This window comes from Dermacentor albipictus, chromosome 6, assembly GCF_038994185.2.
Source record: "Dermacentor albipictus isolate Rhodes 1998 colony chromosome 6, USDA_Dalb.pri_finalv2, whole genome shotgun sequence".
Taxonomy (NCBI): domain Eukaryota; kingdom Metazoa; phylum Arthropoda; class Arachnida; order Ixodida; family Ixodidae; genus Dermacentor; species Dermacentor albipictus.
This window is the reverse complement of record NC_091826.1, coordinates 110055498-110076041: the sequence shown is the minus strand read 5'-3', so window position 1 is coordinate 110076041 and position 20544 is coordinate 110055498. Positions and strand designations below refer to the sequence as shown.

Sequence of the window (20544 nt, the reverse complement as noted above, 5' to 3'; positions counted from 1 at the left end):
ATATTGCGCCGTGGGTATTCGCCAATGTCTGGAATAACCGCCACCACCATCATCATCATGCGTGCATGCACCGCAAAGACGAAGGCAACCCGTTGTGCCACTGGCTCTCTTCCGGCTTCTCCGTTGGTGACAACTTGGCAAAAAAATGGGTGAGCTATCTCGTCCACGTCTATGTCTCGAGAACGCCGGGTAAACAATTTCTACGTGCTGAACTTCTGTGGCAGGAATTCTTAGTTTATTACCGCTAAACAGGGCACCACTGTAAGTTAAATGAGGCGTACAACTCCTGCGGGACCCGCCGTGGTTGCTCAGTGGTTATGGTGTTAGACTGCTGAGCACGAGGTCGCGGGATCGGACCCCGGCCATGGCGGCCGCATTTCGATGGGGGCGAAATGCGAAAACACCCGTGTACTTAGAATGAGGTGCACGTTAACGATCCCCAGGTGGTCGAAATTTTCGGAGTCCTCCACTACGGCGTGCATAATAAGAAAGCGGTTTTGTCACGTAAAACGCCATAATTTAATTTTTATTATAACTCCTGCGGGGACGGTAGAGTATCCATCTCCAGTGCAAGAGGACCGTGATTCAAATCCCGGCGCCGCGCAATTCTTCACCGGAAAATACAAAAAACCGTGTGTTGAGAAAATTGCACAAACAGGCCTGGAGTGCGGCCTGATCCCAGTGACCAGAACCGGTAACGCACTCTCTCACCAGAGTAGGATTGGCCACCCTGGTGCAGTACTTGGCCACAACCTCCTATATGAATACAACAATCAAACCCCGGTCCTCAGTCCCTAGCAGCCGCGAAGCAACTGACCACGGCGACGGTCAGATCTGTGACGCTGCAGAGGGTGCTAAGAATACCTGGCTCCGGACAGGCCGCCATTGGAATCTGAACCTGGCAACGTTTAACGTTAGAACGCAGTTAAGTTTTGGATTGTTCTTTTCTCCTTGAAGTCTACCAGTCTCTTCAAGGTGTTTATCGGCGTTGATGAAGCAGGAGGCAGGTTGGAGGTAACAAAACTTGAAGATATATTGCAACGGAAATATTTACACAGTCATATACAGAGTTAGCAAAAGAACACTGATACAAAACACACAAGTAAACAGCGCCTTACTCTTCTACTTCTCTTAAGTTAGAGCCTAGGACAACTGTCACTACATACGACCAACCGAGTCTCACTGTTCTACCACTAAGTGGTTACGGCCCAGACTAGCGTTGCATCGTACGGAGTCTTACTGTTCTATCAGGTTTAGTGATTACAGCCTAGACTGAGGAACAAGCACCTCGTCTCGGTTGTTATAGGGGAAAGAGACAAAGAAAAAGGGCGGTAGGGTCGTTAGCCCATCCCACGGAAGCAATTGCCAATGAGAGTTGACAGTTTCTTAAGCCACAACCCAAAGGGATGGGCTTACTCTCATAAGTGAATCTATTGGAAAACCATCCTGTTTTCCCTCTTCCCACATCTTCTTCTCCCCCTCCTATTTCCACGTGGTCAGTGACGGCCTCGGCAAACACGCCAGGCATGCACGATTTATTGAGGCCATCTCGCACCTCAGCGGCGTTTCTAGCCAGCAAGGGGGCTCGGGCGCTGGTGTCCCAACACCGCGTACCGTAGTCCCCCTCAAGGTTTTTCCTGGTAGAAAAATAATCACCGCTGGCGGCATTCGGACTCGGGTGCTCTTAAAACGACATTCTCCGAACGCGGCCTCCGCATGCGCACCGCGCCCCTCTCTACGGCGCGCACTGCATGTTGTAACACGACACCAAGCGGGCTCTCCCCAGCGCTCAAAACAAGATGCACGTGGCTGCCGCCCGAATGCGTAGGGGCGTGAACCCCCCGCTCCGTACGCGCCAGACGTGGTCAACATTGCTAGCAGCTGCGTCTCTAATTAGCAGGGGACTCAAGAGCCGGCGCCACAACGTCGCGTATACAACCGTCCCACTCGAGCTTTGTCCGCGTGGCCCTATTATGACCATCGGCGGAATGTCAACACAGCGCGCGTAAAAGCATGTTCTCCGAATCCGTTTTCCGCCTCCCGCACCGCGCCCCCCGCGGCAGCGCGCGCCTCGGCTCGTCACCCAACACCACGCGGGCCGTCCGACCCCTCAACAGCAGAAACGGTTGCCGCCCGAGGCGCTGGGGGGTGGACGCTTCCCCATTCACAAAACGCATGGGCAACTCGCGGCACTGCAAAAGTATATACAAAACAATCATGCAGCCCTACGCCGTCCATTCTGCCTGTTCGACGATGAGCGGCCTAACGAACGCTATCTAGTGAGGCGAGTCTAGCAGTGTTATTGGAGGAATTAGAGGGTAGTAAATGGGATATAATAGGGCTCAGTGAGGTTAGGAGGACAAAAGAAGCATATACAGTGCTAAAAAGCGGGCATGTACTGTGTTACCGGGGCTTAGCGGAGAGACGAGAACTAGGAGTCGGATTCCTGATTAATAAGGAAATAGCTGGTAACATACAGGAATTCTATAGCATTAACGAGAGGGTGGCAGGTCTTGTTGTGAAACTTAATAAGAGGTACAAATTGAAGGTGGTACAAGTCTATGCACCTACATGCAGTCATGATGACCAGGAAGTCGAAAGCTTTTATGAAGACGTAGAATCGGCAATGGCTAAAGTCAAAACAAAATACATTATACTGATGGGTGACTTCAATGCCAGGGTAGGCAAGAAGCAGGCTGGAGACAAGTCAGTGGGGGAATATGGCATAGGCTCTAGGAATAGCAGAGGAGAATTATTAGTAGAGTTTGCAGAACAGAATAATATGCTTATTTGAAGTAGTAGCTTAGCGCTAATAAAACCACAGACACAAGGAAGACCGACAAGGACAAGCGCTACTCACAACTGTTTATTGGAAAGGAAGGATAGTGCATATATATGCACCATATATATATATATATATATATATACCGGCTTCACTTCTGCTTGGTATGCGCATGCGTGACAAGAGGATATATATATATATGCACTATCCTTCCTTTCCATTAAACAGTTGTGAGTAGCGCTTGTCCTTGTCTGTCTTCCTCGTGTCTGTGGTTTTATTTGCGCTAAGCTACTACTTCAAATATGGACGACCAACTAGCCCAACAGTCAACTCTTCTAGAATAATATGCGGATAATGAATACCTTTTTCCGCAAGCGGGTTAGTCGAAAGTGGATGTGGAGGAGCCCGAATGGAGAGACTAGAAATGAAATCGACTTCATACTCTGCGCAAACCGCGGCATCATACAAGATGTAGACGTGCTCGGCAAGGTACGCTGCAGTGACCATAGGATGGTAAGAACTCGAATTAGCCTAGACTTGAGGCGAGAACGGAAGAAACTGGTACACAAGAAGCCAATCAATGAGTTAGCGGTAAGAGGGAAACTAGAAGAATTCCGGATCAAGCTACAGAACAGGTATTCGGCTTTAACTCAGGAATAGGACATTAGTGTTGAAGCAATGAACGACAATCTCATGGGCATCATTAAGGAGTGCGCAAGAGAAGTCGGTGGTAACGCCGTTAGACAGGAAACCAGTAAGCTATCGCAGGAGACGAAAGATCTGATCAAGAAACGCCAACGTATGAAAGCCTCTAACCCTACAGCTAGAATAGAACTGGCAGAACTTTCTAAGTTAATCAACAAGCGTAAGACAGCGGACATCAGGAACTATAATATGGATAGAATTGAACAGGCTCTCAGGAACGGAGGAAGCCTAAAACAGTGAAGAAGAAACTAGGAATAGGCAAGGATCAGATGTGTGCGTTAAGAGACAAAGCTGGCAATATCGTTACTAATATGGATGAGATAGTTGAAGTGGCTGAGGAGTTCTATAGAGATTTATACAGTACCAGTGGCATCCACGACGATAGTGGAAGAGAGAATAGCCTAGAGGAATTGGAAATCCCACAGGTAACGCCAGAAGAACTAAAGAAAGCCTTAGGAGCTATGCAAAGGGGGAAGGCAGCTGGGGAGGGTTAGGTAACAGCAGATTTGTTGAAGGATGGTGGTCAGATTGTTCTAGAGAAACTGGCCACCCTGTATACGCAATGCCTCATAACCTCGAGCGTACCGGAATCTTGGAAGAACGGTAACATAATCCTAATCCATAAGAAAGGAGACGCCAAAGACTTGAACAATAATAGACCGATCAGCTTACTGTCCGTTGCCTACAAAGTATTTACTAACGTAATCGCAAATAGAATCAGGAACACCTTAGACATCTGTCAACCAAAGGACCAGGCAGGATTCCGGAAAGGGTACTCAACAATAGACCATATTCACACTATCAATCAAGTAATAGAGAAATGTGCAGAATATAACCAACTCTTATATATAGCTTATATTGATTACGAGAAAGCGTTTGATTCAGTCGAAACCTCAGCAGTCATGGAGGCATTACTGAATCAGGGTGTAGATGAGCCATATGTAAAAATACTGGAAGATATCTATAGTGGCTCAACAGCCACCGTAGACCTCCACAAAGAAAGCAACAAAATCCCTATAAAGAAAGGCGTCAGACAGGGAGATACGATATCTCCAATGCTATTCACAGCATGTTTACAGGAGGTATTCAGAGGCCTGGAGTGGGAAGAATTGGGCATAAAAGTTGATGGAGAATACCTTAGCAACTTGCGATTCGCTGATGATATTGCCTTGCTTAGTAACTCAGGAGACCAATTGCAATGCATGCTCACTGACCTGGAGAGGCAAAGCATAAGGGTGGGTCTGAACATTAATCTGCAGAAAACTAAAGTATTCTTTAACAGTCTCGGAAGAGAACAGCAGTTTACGATAGGTAGCGAAGCACTGGAAGTGGTAAGGGAATACATCTACTTAGGGCAGGTAGTGACCACGGATCCTGATCATGAGACTGAAATAACCAGAAGAATAAGAATGGGTTGGGGTGCGTTTGGCAGGCATTCTCAAATCATGAACAGCAGGTTGCCAATATCCCTCAAAAGGAAAGTGTATAACAGGTGTGTGTTACCAGTACTCCCATATGCGGCAGAAACCTGGAGGCTTACGAAAAGAGTTCTGCTGAAATTGAGGACGATGCAACGAGCTATGGAAAGAAGAATGATGGGTGTAACGTTAAGGGATAAGGAAACAGCAGATTGGGTGAGGCAACAAACGCGGGTAAACGACATCTTAGTTGAAATCAAGAAAAAGAAATGGGCATGGGCTGGACATGTAATGAGGAGGGAAGATAACCGATGGTTACTAAGGGTTACGGACTGGATTCCAAGTGAAGGGAAGCGTAGCAGGGGGCGGCAGGAAGTTAGGTGGGCGGATGACATTAAGACGTTTGCAGGGAAAACATGGCCACAATTAGTACATGACCGGGGTAGTTGGAGAAGTATGGGAGAGGCCTTTGCCCTGCAGTGGGCGTAACTAGGCTGATGATGATGATGATGATGATGATGATGATGTGACCAACGCATCTGGCTAGGTCAGTTTTCGGGATTCAGCGTAAACAAATAGGCTATTTTGCCGGCAACCAGTCGAAGCTGGATAACTATACCATCCAGCATTTCCATAGTGTCCCTTGGTCGAACCGACGTCCATTGTCTCTAGTGTTATTTGCTGGTTAGAGATGACTTAGCATGCAAGAAAATAAAATGCTGGCAAACTGAGGACAAAGGAGAAAGCCTGAAAGTACAATAAAGCCCACTGGGCAGGATCTTCAGGGCACCCAGAGGGCAACGAGGGGATCAAAGCTCGTACCAGGGTGGTCAGGTGGTTGGGGCTACACTGCAAAATAATTTACACCCTCAAAAGTGAACAAAGGTGTAAATCAGTCTATAACTCACACCCTTACACAATGAGGCATGCACGTACGCCCCAGAGTGGGTATGGGTGCTAGATATAGAATGGTTTATACTATTACTCACTATTAGGGTGTACATTGTTTTACAACATACCGAGGCCTAAGCGCGCGTGGGAGCGTTCGTAAAAGAAGTCGGTCGTCTGCTCTTCTAGACAGTCGATCTCATACATAACCTGCATGTGGAGATCTCGGCGAGCCTTCAAACAACTGGAATGTGTGGGTTTCATTTTGTGTCCCCGTCGCTCCTTTGTTGTCCCGGATGCAGCGACATTACTAAACAATGACACGCTGCTTACACTTAGTGCTTGCTCAAGTTTTCACTTTTCTCGCGCTGTCAGTGATCATAATCCACGCGTGCAATTTGCGAAAACTGCCCATAAAATTTACTTCGAGCGATCCTGCTTGCTGTCAAAAGAATAGCCACAGCATTAATCAAAACATCAACATTTCCATAGATTCTAGAGGAAATGTGGGAAAACACAATCCCTGTACCAAACAAGGCGTCTTAGCATTTATTTGATTTTGCCCATCTTTAAACATTGAATATTTTACTGCCTCTCAGAGCAGCATGATTAGAGCGGCGCAAAATGCGAGGCATATTTTTGTAACCTCATTAGTATTCTAAGCCTTATTCAGCTACTTTACGCCCTTCGTCCATGTCACCTAAATTGTCTACCAGCTTGGGCCACTAGGCATCCGCCGTGCAGGCAGCACGAGTCGCGGGAACTGGCTACTGGGTGCTGCCTGGCACAGTAGACAACTTGGGTTACCGAGTATGGGGGCCGCTGGGTATTTTCCCGGACAGACAACTAGCGCTTCCTAATTACATTATTGCTGCCATCGCTGCCAATAGTGAATTTGCCGTCACCAAATAACATATACGCCACTTACCACTCGAATTAACGTGCAAAAGCATTTCCAAAGAATGAACAGTGCCTAAAATTGTGGCAAGGCACCAAGGCAACTAGTAGGCAAGCTCTCCCAAGTAACAAATGAGCTAATAATTAAGGAAACGACAAAAATGAAAGTGTCCAACTCAAGAGATAGGATAGAATTCACGGAAGTGTCAAAACTGATCAACAAGGCGAAAGTAAGGGATATTCGAAACTATAGCGTGGGAAAGACTGAAGAGGCCGTAAAAAATGAACGCAGCCTGAAATCGGTGAGAAAGAAACTTGGCATAGGACAAACCAGTATGTATGCACTGCAAGATAAGCAGCGTAATATCATCAGCAATCTCGAAGATATAGTAAAGGAAGTGGAAATATTTTATACTGACCTGTACACTACCCAGAGGAGTCAGGATACCTCCATTAGAAACAGTAATGAACAGGATACAGGAACTCCTATCACTATCGATGATGTCAGAAGGACCTTGAAAGACATGAAACGAGGAACAGTGGAAGGACAAGGTGGAATAACAGTCGATTTAAACAAAGATGGAGGAGACAAAGCTTGAAAAACTGGCGGCTCTTTATAAGTGTCTATCGACTACAAGGGTCCCAGAAAACTGGAAGAATACAAACATTATACTAATCCACAAAAAGGGAGACATTAAAGAATTGAAAAATTATAGGCCCATTAGCTTACTCCCAGTATTATACAAAATATTTACCAAAATAATCTAATAAGGGCAACACTGGACTTTGGTCAACCAAGGGAACAGGCTGGCTTCAGGAAGGGATACTCTACAATGGATTAAATCCATGTCATCAATCAGGTTATCGAGAAATCCGCAGAGTGCAATAAGCCTCTCTATATGGCTTCCATACATTACGAAAAGCATTTGATTCAGTAGAGATGCCAGCAGTCATGGAGGTATTACGTAATCGAGGAGTACAGAACGCTTACGTAAATGCCTTGTAAAATATCTACAGAGGTTCTACAGCTACCTTAATTCTACACAAGAAACGCAGGAAGATACCTATAAAAAAAGGGGTCAGACACGGAGGCACAATCTCTCCAATGCTATTCAGTGCGTGTTTAGAAGTATTCAAGCTACTAAACTGGGAAAGCTTAGGAGCAAGGACCAACGGCGAATATCTCGGCTACCTTCGATTTGCAGATGACATGGTCTTGTTCAGCAACACTAGGGATGAGTTACAACAGATGACCGAAGACGTTAACAGAGAGAGTGTGAGGGTGGGGTTGAAGATTAATATGCAAAGGCAAAGATAATGATAAATAGCCGGGCAAAGGAACAAGAGTTAAGGATTGCCAGTCGGCCTCTAGAGTCTGTAAAGGAGTACGTTTACCTAGGTCAATTAATCACACGGAACCCTTATCATAAGAAGGAACTTCACAGAAGAATAAAAATGGCTTGAATCGCACACGGCAGACATTGCCAGCTCCTGACTGGAAGCTTACCGTTATCGTTGAAAAGGAAGGTGTACAATCAGTGCATTTTACCGGTGCTAACATATGGGGAAGAGATTTGGAAGCTCACAAGGAAGCTTGAGAACAAGTTAAGGACCACGCAAAGAGCGACGGAACGAAGATTGCTAGGCATAACGTTAAGAGATAGAAAGAGAGCGGTTTGGATCAGAGAGCAAACGGGTGTAGACGATATCCTGATTAACATCAAGAGGAAATAATGGAGCTGGGCAGGTTATGTAATGCACTGGTTAGATAACCGTTGGACCATTAGGGTTACAGAATTGGTACCAAGAGAAGGAAAATGCAATAGAGAACGACAGAAGACTAGGTGGAGCGACGAAATTAGGAAATTCGCGGGCGCTAGTTGGAATTGGTTGGCACAGGGCAGGGGTAATTGGAGATCGCAGGGAGGGGCTTTCGTCCTGCAGTAGACACAAAACCGGCTGCTGATGTCGTTGCTGCTGCTGATGATGACGATGGAAATTGTCTTTGCCATCCGCTTCATCTACAGAGTTGTAAAAGATAAAATGCATCAAGCAGTGTTCCTCGCGCTTGTTTCTCGCTGCCGAAGCAGTTGTGTTGAACCCTTAGAGCAACATACCTCTGCCTGTTATCAAAGCTAGCGAGGACGTCCACTGGGAACTGATGTTCAAGGGAAAAGCAGACGAAGCAATAAACTATGGTTGAAAACGGCATATTCCAGGTTGGAGTGATCGAATAGACAAAATAATACTTGCCTTCGTCAGGGATCTGCCAAGAGGTGTCCTGTATTTTTCTTCAAGTCTATGCTCTTGACACATTCAGGACTCTGTCGCAGTCCTTGCAGTTCACGACAGAGCTCGTCTCCTCCTCTATTCTTTCACATTTTCAAATAATAGTAATCAGCGATTCGCGGCCTTTCGGCGGAACGTTGCTGGAGCAGCTAGTGGCTGCTGACGCCCGTCTGCTCTCGATCCAGAAGGCGTCCAATGGCGGCGCTCCTGGTGCGCAGACTGCTCGCTGTAAAAGGTCTACAAATTTTTGATGAAAGAGAAAGAGATGACTGTTACGCCACGGTGTTAACGAACATGCAGTTCGTGACCTAGAAGTACACCAAGTGCGCAACTTTGTGGACAGGAAAGGTACGCAAGATAGATGTCGATTATTGTTTGAGGTCAAGATACGCCCCGAAAGGCGAATTACTACTTTTATGAGAGTGTGCTGCTTGATTATGATATAGTGATTGCCCTCGAGCTTTTCCTTTATATGTTTTAATGAATATAAGCTTCAAAATTGTGATGGTAAGCTTCCACCTAGTATTGTTTTCCTTGGCGTACACATTACAGCGCTGTGACACGAATACCAAGCTATTAACGAAAGGATTTCGCTCAAGGGCTAGTTTATTTATTTATTTACTTATTTATTTATTTATTTATTCATTTATTTGTCTATCAACAATGTCCTTACAAGCCTCGCACGAGGTATGCGGTAAGGGGGGCGTCACGAAAGACTAGCAGAGTATATATGTTGGGCATAAAACAAAGCATAATATATATGCATTATTAGCAGACAGTACAAAAATGTATGCACAACATCTTATGCATACATTAAATCATTGCGCAAAAATAATAGGACCTGTAGTGCACATATCAGAGAAACGACAAAAGATACAGTTGTTCTCGTAAACAACGCAAAATATATAGCCGCTCTAATGTCATTGGGCAAAAAATACAATAATAATAACCGAAATAATGAGCGCAAAAGTAAAACAGCACAAAGAACCCATATAACGGGAAAACGAAATAAAATGCCTCATGCATCATGCAACATGTCTCTCGAGTACGTCGCTTTGTGTTCCTGCGTGTCCTGTTTATTTCCACTGCGCAACCTTAGTAATAGGCAGGCCGTGGCATAGAAGGTGCGGGTGCAAGAGGATGTACCTATACGCAAGTAAAGTCGTCTTTGTTGGCGTATACAGATGCACAATGCGCCTGCGGGCTCCCGTTCCGGGATCATGTGTGCATTCAGCTCGAAATTTAAATAGAAAGAACCTTATGGCAGCCGCTACTTGCGATCTACAGGCATCTATAGACATCTGCCCCGTTCACACCCATTTTGAGCTTCGGTGGCTTGAGATAAACCACGCAACGCAGCAGAACACAGCCGAAAGCATTGTGCAGCCCTAGTCGCAAATATGCTAATAAACATCGCCTCTGCCTCTTTCACAATTTGTAGTTCCGTGCACCTTATCGTAACCACGAGATGCACAAAGCATCGTTTCTTTTAAAATGAGTTCTTTTTTTTAATGTCTAAATGTGTCAGACTCACAGAACCTGCATAGTGGAAGAAGTGTGTATTGAAGATTGCAAGAGACGAGAGAAATCTAATAAGCAAAAAAATGCTAGCAACTAAGTAATAAGCTAATAATTAAAGGAACGAAATTATAAATCAAATATATGAAGTGCACCTGATAAACGCTTTTTTTGCGGGAAGTCAACGTTCTGGTACGGGTAAGATGTTCCGTGTTACTGATCGCGTAATACTGCTTGGCGGTCCTCATCTACCCAGATAAATGCATCCCGGAAATACAAGGGCCGTTTGTCTTACTACGTATACAAGGCCGCTTGTCTTACTACGTGTGTACCTCTGTCACGCGCTTATTCATTGGCTATAATTGTATTCACGTTTGTATTCCCCGCATTGTTGGTCCATAATTTCTTCTTCTTTCGCACATGACAAGGTGAGACAGAGATGTCGACGGTCGAGTCCACTGTGGAAGGTAAGTCCCGATGACCACGTTTAGAAAGACGTGCCACGCTCGAAACATAGCACCTTCACTCTGAAAACGTTTGAGCTGTTACTGGAGCAATTTCGAAATTCATGCGCACAGAAAGACGACCAAATGTCTGCTGCTTTTTTTCAGAATCATGGTCATTTTGATTTTTTTTTTGCACCTAATTAGGCATCATGTGCATCATATATTACCCGCGGTAGGCATTCCGAAGTTTCGCGTATGTGTCTAAAAAGGAATTAAAGAATGACGACCATTCCACTCTGTGAAGATGGAATGGCAGCGAAAGCTGACAGTCAAAGCTCTCACACGAGAAGCAAAGTGCTTTCGCTGTCATTCCATCTTCACAGAGTGGAATGGTTGCCCGGGCTGGAGATTGTCGTTTTCGTTCAGAATCGCGGGAACGTTCTTCGTTGGTGGTCGTTTCGTGCCTGCGCCGTTTGCATTCTCGTTGCTGTACCCTCGGGCGCTCCTCGTACGCATGTTGTTCTTCGAGTGTACGAACTATACGTGTCCGCCCCAACGATAACGCAGCTGTTTTTAGCGCCGATACCTCTCCTGCTTATATACTGCGATAACCTTGACGTCACGGTATTTTTCACGGCGAACTGTTCTGATCGGCTCCGCATTCTCACATCTGCGCTGCCGTGCTACACCGGTATGGGTTTGTTACAAATCGCTAAGTCCGTTTCTGTTGCCCGACGCCAAAGAAACAACGGAAGGTTAGTCATATACAGCTTTCGCAGTGAAAAAGAAGTGTAAAATTCCTCAAGGTGTACCTGAAGGAGATGTAGTACTGACCAATCCTACTTCCTCAGCGCCTACACCGAGCAGCGAGCGACCCGCCGTGGTTGCTCAGTGGCTATGGTGTTGGGCTGCTGAGCACGAGGTCGCGTGATCGAATCCCGGCCATGGCGGCTGTGCTTAGATGGGGGCGAAATGCGAAAACACCCGTGTACTTAGATTTAGGTGCACGTTAAAGAACACCAGGTGTTCGAAATTTCCGGAGTCCTCCATTACGGCGTGCCTCATAATCAGAAAGTGGTTTTGGCACGTAAAACCCTTTTTTTTACACTGAACAGCGCTACCGCCTTATTTCGTTACTTGAAGAAAAACTGGCTGTGGCTTAGCTAAGGTTAAGCCCAGGATGCGAAGCATACTAGCCTTTATTTTCACGCGACAGCGTTAAGGAGCTCGTGTCGCAGACAAGCCGGTATCTTTGGCTCATGCGTGCGGCGCTTGCTCAGGCGCAAATTTCGTTGTCGCGCCGAACGCTGCGTTGCTCGACGCTCACCGCGTCTGGTGCGGGGCGCGTAGTCGCTGCGCCGTAGCAAAGCCGCCTAGAAACAGTCTGTGTAGCACGCCGCAGCCTTCGCTTCTCATTCCGACGAGCAGCTCTGTCTCCAGGAGGTATCTCACTTCGTGAGTGTCTAGCAGAGGCAAGCGCAGCTGCTTATATACCGCCGCGACGCCGCGAGCGACAGCGCGAGTTGGAGCCCTGTTTCTCCTCTGTCGTGACGTCATGGTGTCACGTGGTCAGCCTTGAAGGCGACGCCGCGAGCGACGGCGCGAGTTGGAGCCCCGTTTCTGCTCTGTCGTGATGTCACGGTGTCACGTGGTATTGAAGGCGACACCGCCACGCCTGAGGAGCTGGGTTGAGCTCTAGTAATATGCTTCGCATAAAAAGAGCGCTACGAAGACGCGGACTAAAAGGAGACCATGTACGACGGACAAAGCGCTTTGTCCGTCGTACATGTTCTTCTTTTAATCCGCGTCTTCGTAGCGCTCTTCAAGTATGCAAAACCAACTCGCCCACATCAAGCTTCTGCTGCTTCAGGTTATTTCGTTAGGAATCACAATCGTGGCTGTACTTTCAATAGCTTCGATTTGTCAGCAAGGCTGTTCGTATTTCGACTAACATAGCATGCATGGTCATCTTTGTTACGCAACTCACAGTATTGAGCAGTGTTGCGAGCGGCTCGTAATACGGTCCCTGCTACTAGGATGTGGCCATTGCATACTCGCCATCCTCGAAGCCATACAGCCTGCTCTAAATGTCTTTGTATTTTGATTTTAAAGCGTGCTAACCTTCTCCCAACCATTAGAGCCAAACGGTCACGTGAGGGCGTAGCACCTTTCGGCTGATTACGTCAGGATGCCAAAGCGCACGCTTTCAGGACAGTTGCGAGCGGTAGCGAAAGGCAGGCTCTTCACTCTTGCTAGTGCAATGAAGCAGGTGCTGCCGCAGGCTCAGAAACAGCCTAAAACGATATATGCATGGCGATGCTTTGAAAACTCTTGTTGTAGTGGCCGGTGCTAGCAGGATGGACGGAAATTCATGAGGCCAACATGACAGCCTATATGTTCTATGCAGCCCGACCCACCGGGTTCGAATACTGCCCTCAGTAAAGCACACGGCACGGTTCTGCTCGGGTGCAGTGGTGTAAAGATCATTGAGGTTCAAGTCACGGCATATGGTAACACAGAGTTCCAAGCGGACTGCAAATGCGAAGCGTACCTTCTTCCATTCCTCGGTCACTAATGCGAAACGCCGAATGCCTGAGAAATTACGACAGTACCGCATCCTCACTTTTGCTAATATGGGAACTGGAGCAACCGAGTGGATAATTGACGAGTTTCGTAGCAAGCTCGGCCAAAAGAACTGCGGATGCCACGCCGACCTTTGACTCGGACTCGTGACACATTACAATGGCGAAACCCACTCTGCTGGTTTGTTTAGTTGGGTCAGTTGGTTATCGTTTAGCCAAATTAGCTGAGAAGCTAATTATTGAAATGCGCGGTTGCCTATCTACTGAGCTCCAGCCACGGGTATTTATGAAACAATATTCGAAATCTGCATCGACACGGCGTTTCGCAGAAGTTGCAGAGAATTAGGGGCGGCACTGGAGTACGCACGTTCGGTAACATACTAATTAGCTCGTTCGAATGTATTAGTTATGCGATTGCACTCTGAATAATAAGGACATTCCAATACTGATGCCGGTATAGATAAAACTTATATCTAAGAGAAATGTCGCCTTAAAGATATATATGCGAATTACGTGCGAGCTTAGAATCTATGGTATGATGGTAGATAGTCAGCTTTATTTATATAAGTCTTATGAGTTATCAGCCGTTTGTTGCTTTTTTTGCCTTCATATTCTTACACCAAAATAAACACTCGTAGGACAACAGCGCCGCAGTTGCCCCCTTCGCGCTTTTTTCCGATTTCTGGCTGTTGGCGAGTTTATGGCGCAGTAGCAAGGTCACTCTATAGAATATAATTAAGAAGAAATTTTTCAGAGAATGAAGAATCATTCTGCAGGCAATAAAGTCTACCAGAAATGCACGTTATATGCCTTAGTGTTCGTAATTTAAGGGGAAAAAAACAATGTGGCTCTAGAAAATAGTCAACGAATTTGCAGGAATTCAGGGTAAAGCCATGTTGATGAAGTAATTCTCTACAACTTTTCTTGAACACAGCGTATTATAATCTTCCAAACCTTTCAGCTACCCGCCCTGGTTGCTCAGTGGCTATGGTGCTAGGCTGCTGAGCACGATGTCGCGGGATCGAATCCCGGCCACGGCGGCCGCATTTCGATGGGGGCGAAATGCGAAAACACCCGTGTACTTAATTTAGGTGCACCTTAAAGAACCCCAGGCGGTCGAAATTTCCGGAGTCCTCCACTACGGCGCGCCTCATAATCAGAAAGGGGTTTTGGCACGTAAAACCACACAATTTAATTTTTTTAACCTTTCAGCTGATGGCTTGTTGATGCAACTGAGAGATAATTGCAAGGTCTTCACCCCTCTCCTTTTTAAAATGGCCATCAGGTTAGGCCAATCTCGACCGTTAATGCATGAATGAAATTAATTAGGAAACATTTTAATGATTTAATCGTTTAAGATGTTGGACTACACATTGCAGCCATTTTGTTTGTTTGCAATGAGCGTTCCAGATTTGACGAATACTTTTAAGAGGCAGACAATAGACGCGGCACAAAAGGAATGTCACACACACAGGGCAAGCGCCGGTCCTGTGTATGACCTTAACTTTGTGCCGTGTCTCTTGTTTGCGCCTTAAAAATATTTCTCAAATATACACCGGCTAGGCCGACAGTAAGTTCGTCTAAGCGTTCCAGAATTAACTCATAACTCTAAGCTTGAGGTACGGTGGACTGGAAATGGAGGTTTGACACTTTCTAAACGATGAGGCATTGGTTACGTGCTGTAGTTACCACTCACGTGTTTCCATTTGTCTCTCACCTACAGCGTCTTCTTACACAAGCGAAAGTAAGTTAAAGCTAGGGGCAATGCCCACATTGGAAGAGACTGGTGCCGTCTCTGAATGACCGAAGCGCATTTGCATGATATGTTTTCTTCACTCCGTGAAAATCAAGGAAACGAAATTGCATCTCTCTGTCTAAAACAGCTTGTATGTGAAATTGTTAGAGTGGGGATTACAGTAAATTCTACATTGACTTTTGTTGACTTATGCTTTGCTATCCATGCGCGTGTCAATATGCAAATTTTCATCACTGGACTTTTCGAAAATTGGGCCCTGTAAGTTTGCGCAAAGTTATTTCTTGTACTTTCTAAAGAAGAAATAATTCTTTGGCAACGCTACCATTTTCACTTTCTCTGCTATACAAAAGCCGTGCTTGTGAAATGTATTACTTGGCGCCCTCAGCAATATCAAAATTCTTTTTTGCAATTGTTTTGTATAACTTTTATGTGCTGACGAAGAAAGTCTATAGTTAGCGTAACCCCAGTTACAGCATGAAAAACTATTGTGTTATATAAATATAGGAGGAGGAGGAGGAGGAGGAGGAAGTAAACTTTATTGCCCTAGAAAGAGTAATTCAGCGGTCGGGCCGGATGTCTTCATCTTCTAATGGTTGATGCCGATCTCCGGCCTGCATGGTTGGCGCCCCTATTCCAGGGCACCACTGAGCGTGGCTGCTCGTCGGGCATGATCCACCAGCCTCCGTTGGAGCCTAGGGTCGCCGCTGGAGAGCACGCTCTCCCACTGCTCCACACTCGGATTTTCTATTTTGTGGAATGCCTTATTCGTATTGCACTCCCATGTGATGTGATAAAGTGTGGGTATTGCGCCACACCACGGGCATGTGTCCCTGTATTGACCTGGGGACATTTTGTGTAGTTTACGTAAATTTGGGAAAGTTCCTGTCTGCAGCTTTCGCCAGTGAACTGCCTGTTGTTGAGTGAGTGTATTGTGAGGCGGGGGATATCTGATCCTCGTCCCTCTATGGTAATTTAGTATGTCAGAGTACGTTGGGATCACTGTCATGAAGTCCTCAGGATCTCTGTTTAGGCCCGCTCGGTTTGTATGCTCGCAAGCGATCCTATCGACCCTTTGGTTGCCCTCAATCTCAGTGTGCCCCGGTACCCAAAAGATGGTGTGTCCAATGTGTTTATTCTGTTGGCCAGCGCGGAGGAAGATTTGGAGCGCTTTTAGACCAATTCTGCCGTTAGTGTAGTTTCGACATGCTTACTTGGAGTCTGTTAGAATTATAAGGGATCTATTTGTGCGGTAGCCCTCCACAGCTGCTAGAGCAACAGCCATTTCCTCTCCCTCGGTTACCGTGCCGACGCGCAAGTGATTTCCCTATAGTCCGAGCCTATTACTGTTCTTTTTCCCTTCGTTCTCGAGGATATACCGCGGCGTCCGTGTATACCGTGTTCGCCTTGGTTGCTAGGTATTTTTCTACATACTTTGCCCTAGCGTTCCGCCTGGCTGTGTGTAAATTCGGGTCCATGTTTCTTGGCAGGGACCCTACTTTGATAGTACTGCGATACTCATCGGGTAGGTTTGCCGATCTTTGTTCTTCCCTCTCAATTTCTTTATGGCCCAGTTTCTTTTAGGAGCTCTCTGCCCGTGGTAGTCTGCTGGAGTTTGAGTAGCTGCGACCCTAATTGAGCTTCTTTGAGCTCCTCGAACGTGTTGTGGAGTCCGAGGGCCAGCAGCTTCTCTGTCGAGGTGTTGGCCGGCAGGTGAAGCGCTGCTTTAAACGCTTTCCTTGTGATGGCGTCGGCCTGGTCCCGCTCGCCTTTGTTTGTGTAGTAATATGGGCAGGCGTACGTAATCCGGCTGATCATGAGGCTCTTAACCAACTTGACTGTATCTTCCTCCTTCATGCCACTTCTTTTTTGCGAGACGCGGGTGATCATACGTGCCACCTGTGCCGTCGCTTGCTTGAGTATGTTTATGGTGTGTGTGCAGCATTGATTGCTCTGCACCCACATTCCCAGAATCCTGACGGCTTCATTTCTGGTATTTTTTGTCCTTCTAGGGTGACGCTGATTTGTTCTTCCGAGCGTTTTCCTCTTCTGACTCGCAGGAGCTCTGACTTCTCCGTCGAGCAGGCGAGGCCACTTTCCCTAACACATTCTTCCACGCATGTTGCTGCGGCTTGTAGTCGTTCTTCTTTTTGGCTGAGTGAGCCTTGGTTAGTCCAGATGGTGATATCGTCGGCATAAATTGCGTGATGTATGCCGTCGATCCCTTCCAGCTTCCGCGCTATCCCAATCATTGCAATGTTGAAAAGGATCGGTGAGATCACGGATGCCTCCGGGGTTCCTTTGTTAGGCGTGTGGAACTTGTCTGTGCGCAGGTCTCCTAACCCCACCGCACCGTGGCTGTTCTGTTTGATAGGAACGCTGTCACGTAGCCGTGGATTCTTCGTCCGCTATTGAGATCGTCCAGTCCCTTGAGGATGGCCGCGTGGCTGACGTTGTCGAATGCTCCTTTGACATCGAGTGCCATTATTATGTTTTCTCCGTTGTAGGGGATGTTGCTTAGAACCCCCTCTTTAATTTGTAGTAGGACGTCTTGGGTTGATAATTTGGTGCGAAAGCCGAACATACTGTGGGGATACAGATCTTCATCTTCCATGTATTGTTGTAGCCTCCTTGTCACGATTCGCTCGTACAACTTGCCAAGGCACTAAGTGAGTGATATCGGCCGTAGGTTTTCTACTAGTAGCTTTTTCCCTGGCTTGGGGATCATAACTACTTCCGCATGTTTCCATTCCTCTGGCAGTGTCCCCGCTTCCCAATGTGTATTGAGGAAGTTCGTCAGCTTTGTGACCGCCTCATCACTTAGGTTGCGGATTAGTGCGTTCCTAATCTTGTGCGCACCTGCTGCTGTGTTCCGGGTCGATGCCTTAACTGCTGCGAAAACTTCCTCCCTGGTGATGGGTCTGTCTAGGTCGGGGTTTTCTTCGCCTCGGTATCTCTCCGTGTACGCTTCGGGTTATCTTGCCCGTAGCACTTTACACGGACTTTTTCCAGTAGCTCTTCTTCTGTCGCTTCAAATTGGTGTACTAGTTTTTGGATGGCCTTGTTACTTTCTGACTTGGTCTTGGTTGGGTCCATTAGAGCCTTGAGGATACGCCAGGTCTTTGCGGTGCTGAGGGTTCTATTCAGCGTGTCGCTAAACTTTTGCCAACTTTGTCGTGTGAGTTGGGCTGCGTATTCCTCTGCCTCCTTGGTAACCTCTGCTATCTTCTTCTTTAGCTTCTTATTTAGTCGTTGTTTCTTCCACCTTTTTGTTAGTCCACGCCTTGCCTCCCATAGCCTGAGGAGTCGCGAGTCCACCTCCGATGTTTGCTCTGACCTTTCGACCTCCTGGGTGTATTGTTGCTGTATTTCCTTAAGTTGTTTGCACCATTCCTCTATGGAGGTTATCGCCCCCTCCATGTGCTTGCATTCTTTGCGAAAAGCGTTCAAGTCCGTTATTTTGGCTGTTGCTACCTTGCGCTTGCTGTTCTCTGCTGACACTTGCGTTCTTATAATATAATGGTCGCTACCCAGGTTCTCCAGCAGGTTCTCCCACGTGGCTTGTCTAGCTCCCCTGACGTATGTCAGGTCTGGCCATGTGTCGGGACTAACGCTGTTGCCTATTCGCGTTGGATGGTTTGCATCCGTTAAAACGGTGCAGCTTGCGATTTCTGCTGCGTCGCTAACTTGCGTTCCCTTCTTAGTGTCTTTTTGATATCCCCAGCTCTGCCCCCTGGCATTAAAGTCACCCATTATAAGCAGGGTGTTGGATTTCGCTAGCGTGCTGGCTCGTATGAAAAGTTTCTGAAAATCCCCGTCATTTTGTCGTGGCGGACTGTATAAGTTTATGATAAAAGTGCTTTTTTGTTTTCCCTTTTTCTTTGGAATTACCTCTGTCACGATGTGTACTATCCGCGTGTCCGGAATTTCATCGTGTGCTATGGCGATTAGTTGTTTACTAATTAAGGTGGCCGTGCGATCTTTTTCTTGGCACGTGTATCCCTTGAGTGTCGGCATGGTGTTTGTCTCCTGCAGCGCGATTATGTCAGCACGACTTAACTGTGAATTTATGAATTGCTGCAGCGGGCCTTGCTTTTTGCGGTAGCATCTGCAGTTCCACTGCCATATATCTAATGTGTTGTTTCTAGCCATGTTGGTTTATTGTTGGTTGTTGTTATACTTTCGTTTTCGGTGCCGAATCTTTTTTCGTGATAGAGCCTATCTCTAGGCTCATTTGTTATCTTTTGCCTATTTTGATTTTTTATGTAGTTGCGAAAGCTTTGATCTTGCATTGCGATCTTTTGTTGCATCAAACTCATTTGCTCCAGCATTTTATGCATAAAGGATTGCATTTGCATTTCTATGGTTCCCTTTTCCGACTGATGTGGCTGTTGCTCCATAGCTGGAGGTGGAGTCTGCTGTCGCGGCAGGCTACCCGCCCTTTGCTCTCACAGTTCCCTGATTAGTTCTTTGACTCTCTCCTCTAGTTGTTCTGTTTTCTTCCTACTCTGCTCTAGTTCTCGCCTTAGAGCCTTGTTTTCTTCCCTTAGTTGTTTAAGTTCGTTGTCGTTATTGTTATTTTCCATGTGCGGAAACCGTGATTTGGGAGGGCCTGCCCCCCAGCTTACCTTAACTCCGCCCTTCTTTTGTTGTTGTTGTGGTTTTGGCTGCTGTTCCCACTGCCCTTTGGCTGCGGATGGTGGCCCCAGCGGTGGGAAGGAGCTGTCCCTGGAGTGGCTGCGGTCCCGGCTCCGCGTTTGGCTGCGGCCTCGGCTCCGCGAGCGGCTCTGCTCTCCTTCTGAGCTCAGCCACCTGGGACGGCGCCTACGGCTCCGGCTCCGCCCTCGGCTTTTCTGCGAGGCTCGTCCTCGCAGCTCGTCGATGTTCTTGAGGCGCATCCGGCAGTCCCGGGTACCGGCGGCGTGTTCGCCTCCGCATACCAGGCACTTTGGTTGGCACTGATGTCCTTCAACTGGGTTGTTTGCTCCGCACTGCCTTTAGGTTCTCGCTCCCGGCGTTGGGCAGACGTCCGAGCGGTGTCTTTGCGTGCCGCATACGTAGCAAAACTGTCTGGTTGGTCTGTAGGGGTATGTCTTGTATTCTACTGCGCTGAAGATGACCCACTTGGGAATGATGGGGCCGTCGAAGGTGATTAGCGCCGTCTTCGACTTGCCCAGCATCCTTGCCGCCAGGATCTCCACCCCTTTAGTACGTACTCGCAGCTTAGATTCCAGTATTTCAGATGGTAATCCTATCGGTAGTCCGT

At 47.0% G+C, this 20544-nt stretch overlaps 1 protein-coding gene across 6 annotated transcripts in view; it reads left to right on the top strand.

Annotated features, from left to right (window-relative positions):
* The first annotated feature begins 67 nt into the window (after positions 1-67).
* The window catches only part of LOC139061340 (uncharacterized), a 109928-nt gene continuing 89451 nt past the window's right edge, over positions 68-20544 (top strand). For 3 of the 6 annotated variants that reach the window (XM_070541251.1, XM_070541249.1, XM_070541248.1), the window contains exons 1-3: positions 131-149; positions 10926-10964; positions 15249-15269. In XM_070541251.1, the coding sequence (XP_070397352.1) occupies positions 146-149; positions 10926-10964; positions 15249-15269 (64 nt within the window). In that variant the 5' untranslated portion in view covers positions 131-145. Of the gene's footprint in view, positions 150-10925; positions 10965-15248; positions 15270-20544 lie in introns of all 6 variants that reach the window. The other 3 variants (XM_070541250.1, XM_070541253.1, XM_070541252.1) reach the window with 3 other exon arrangements.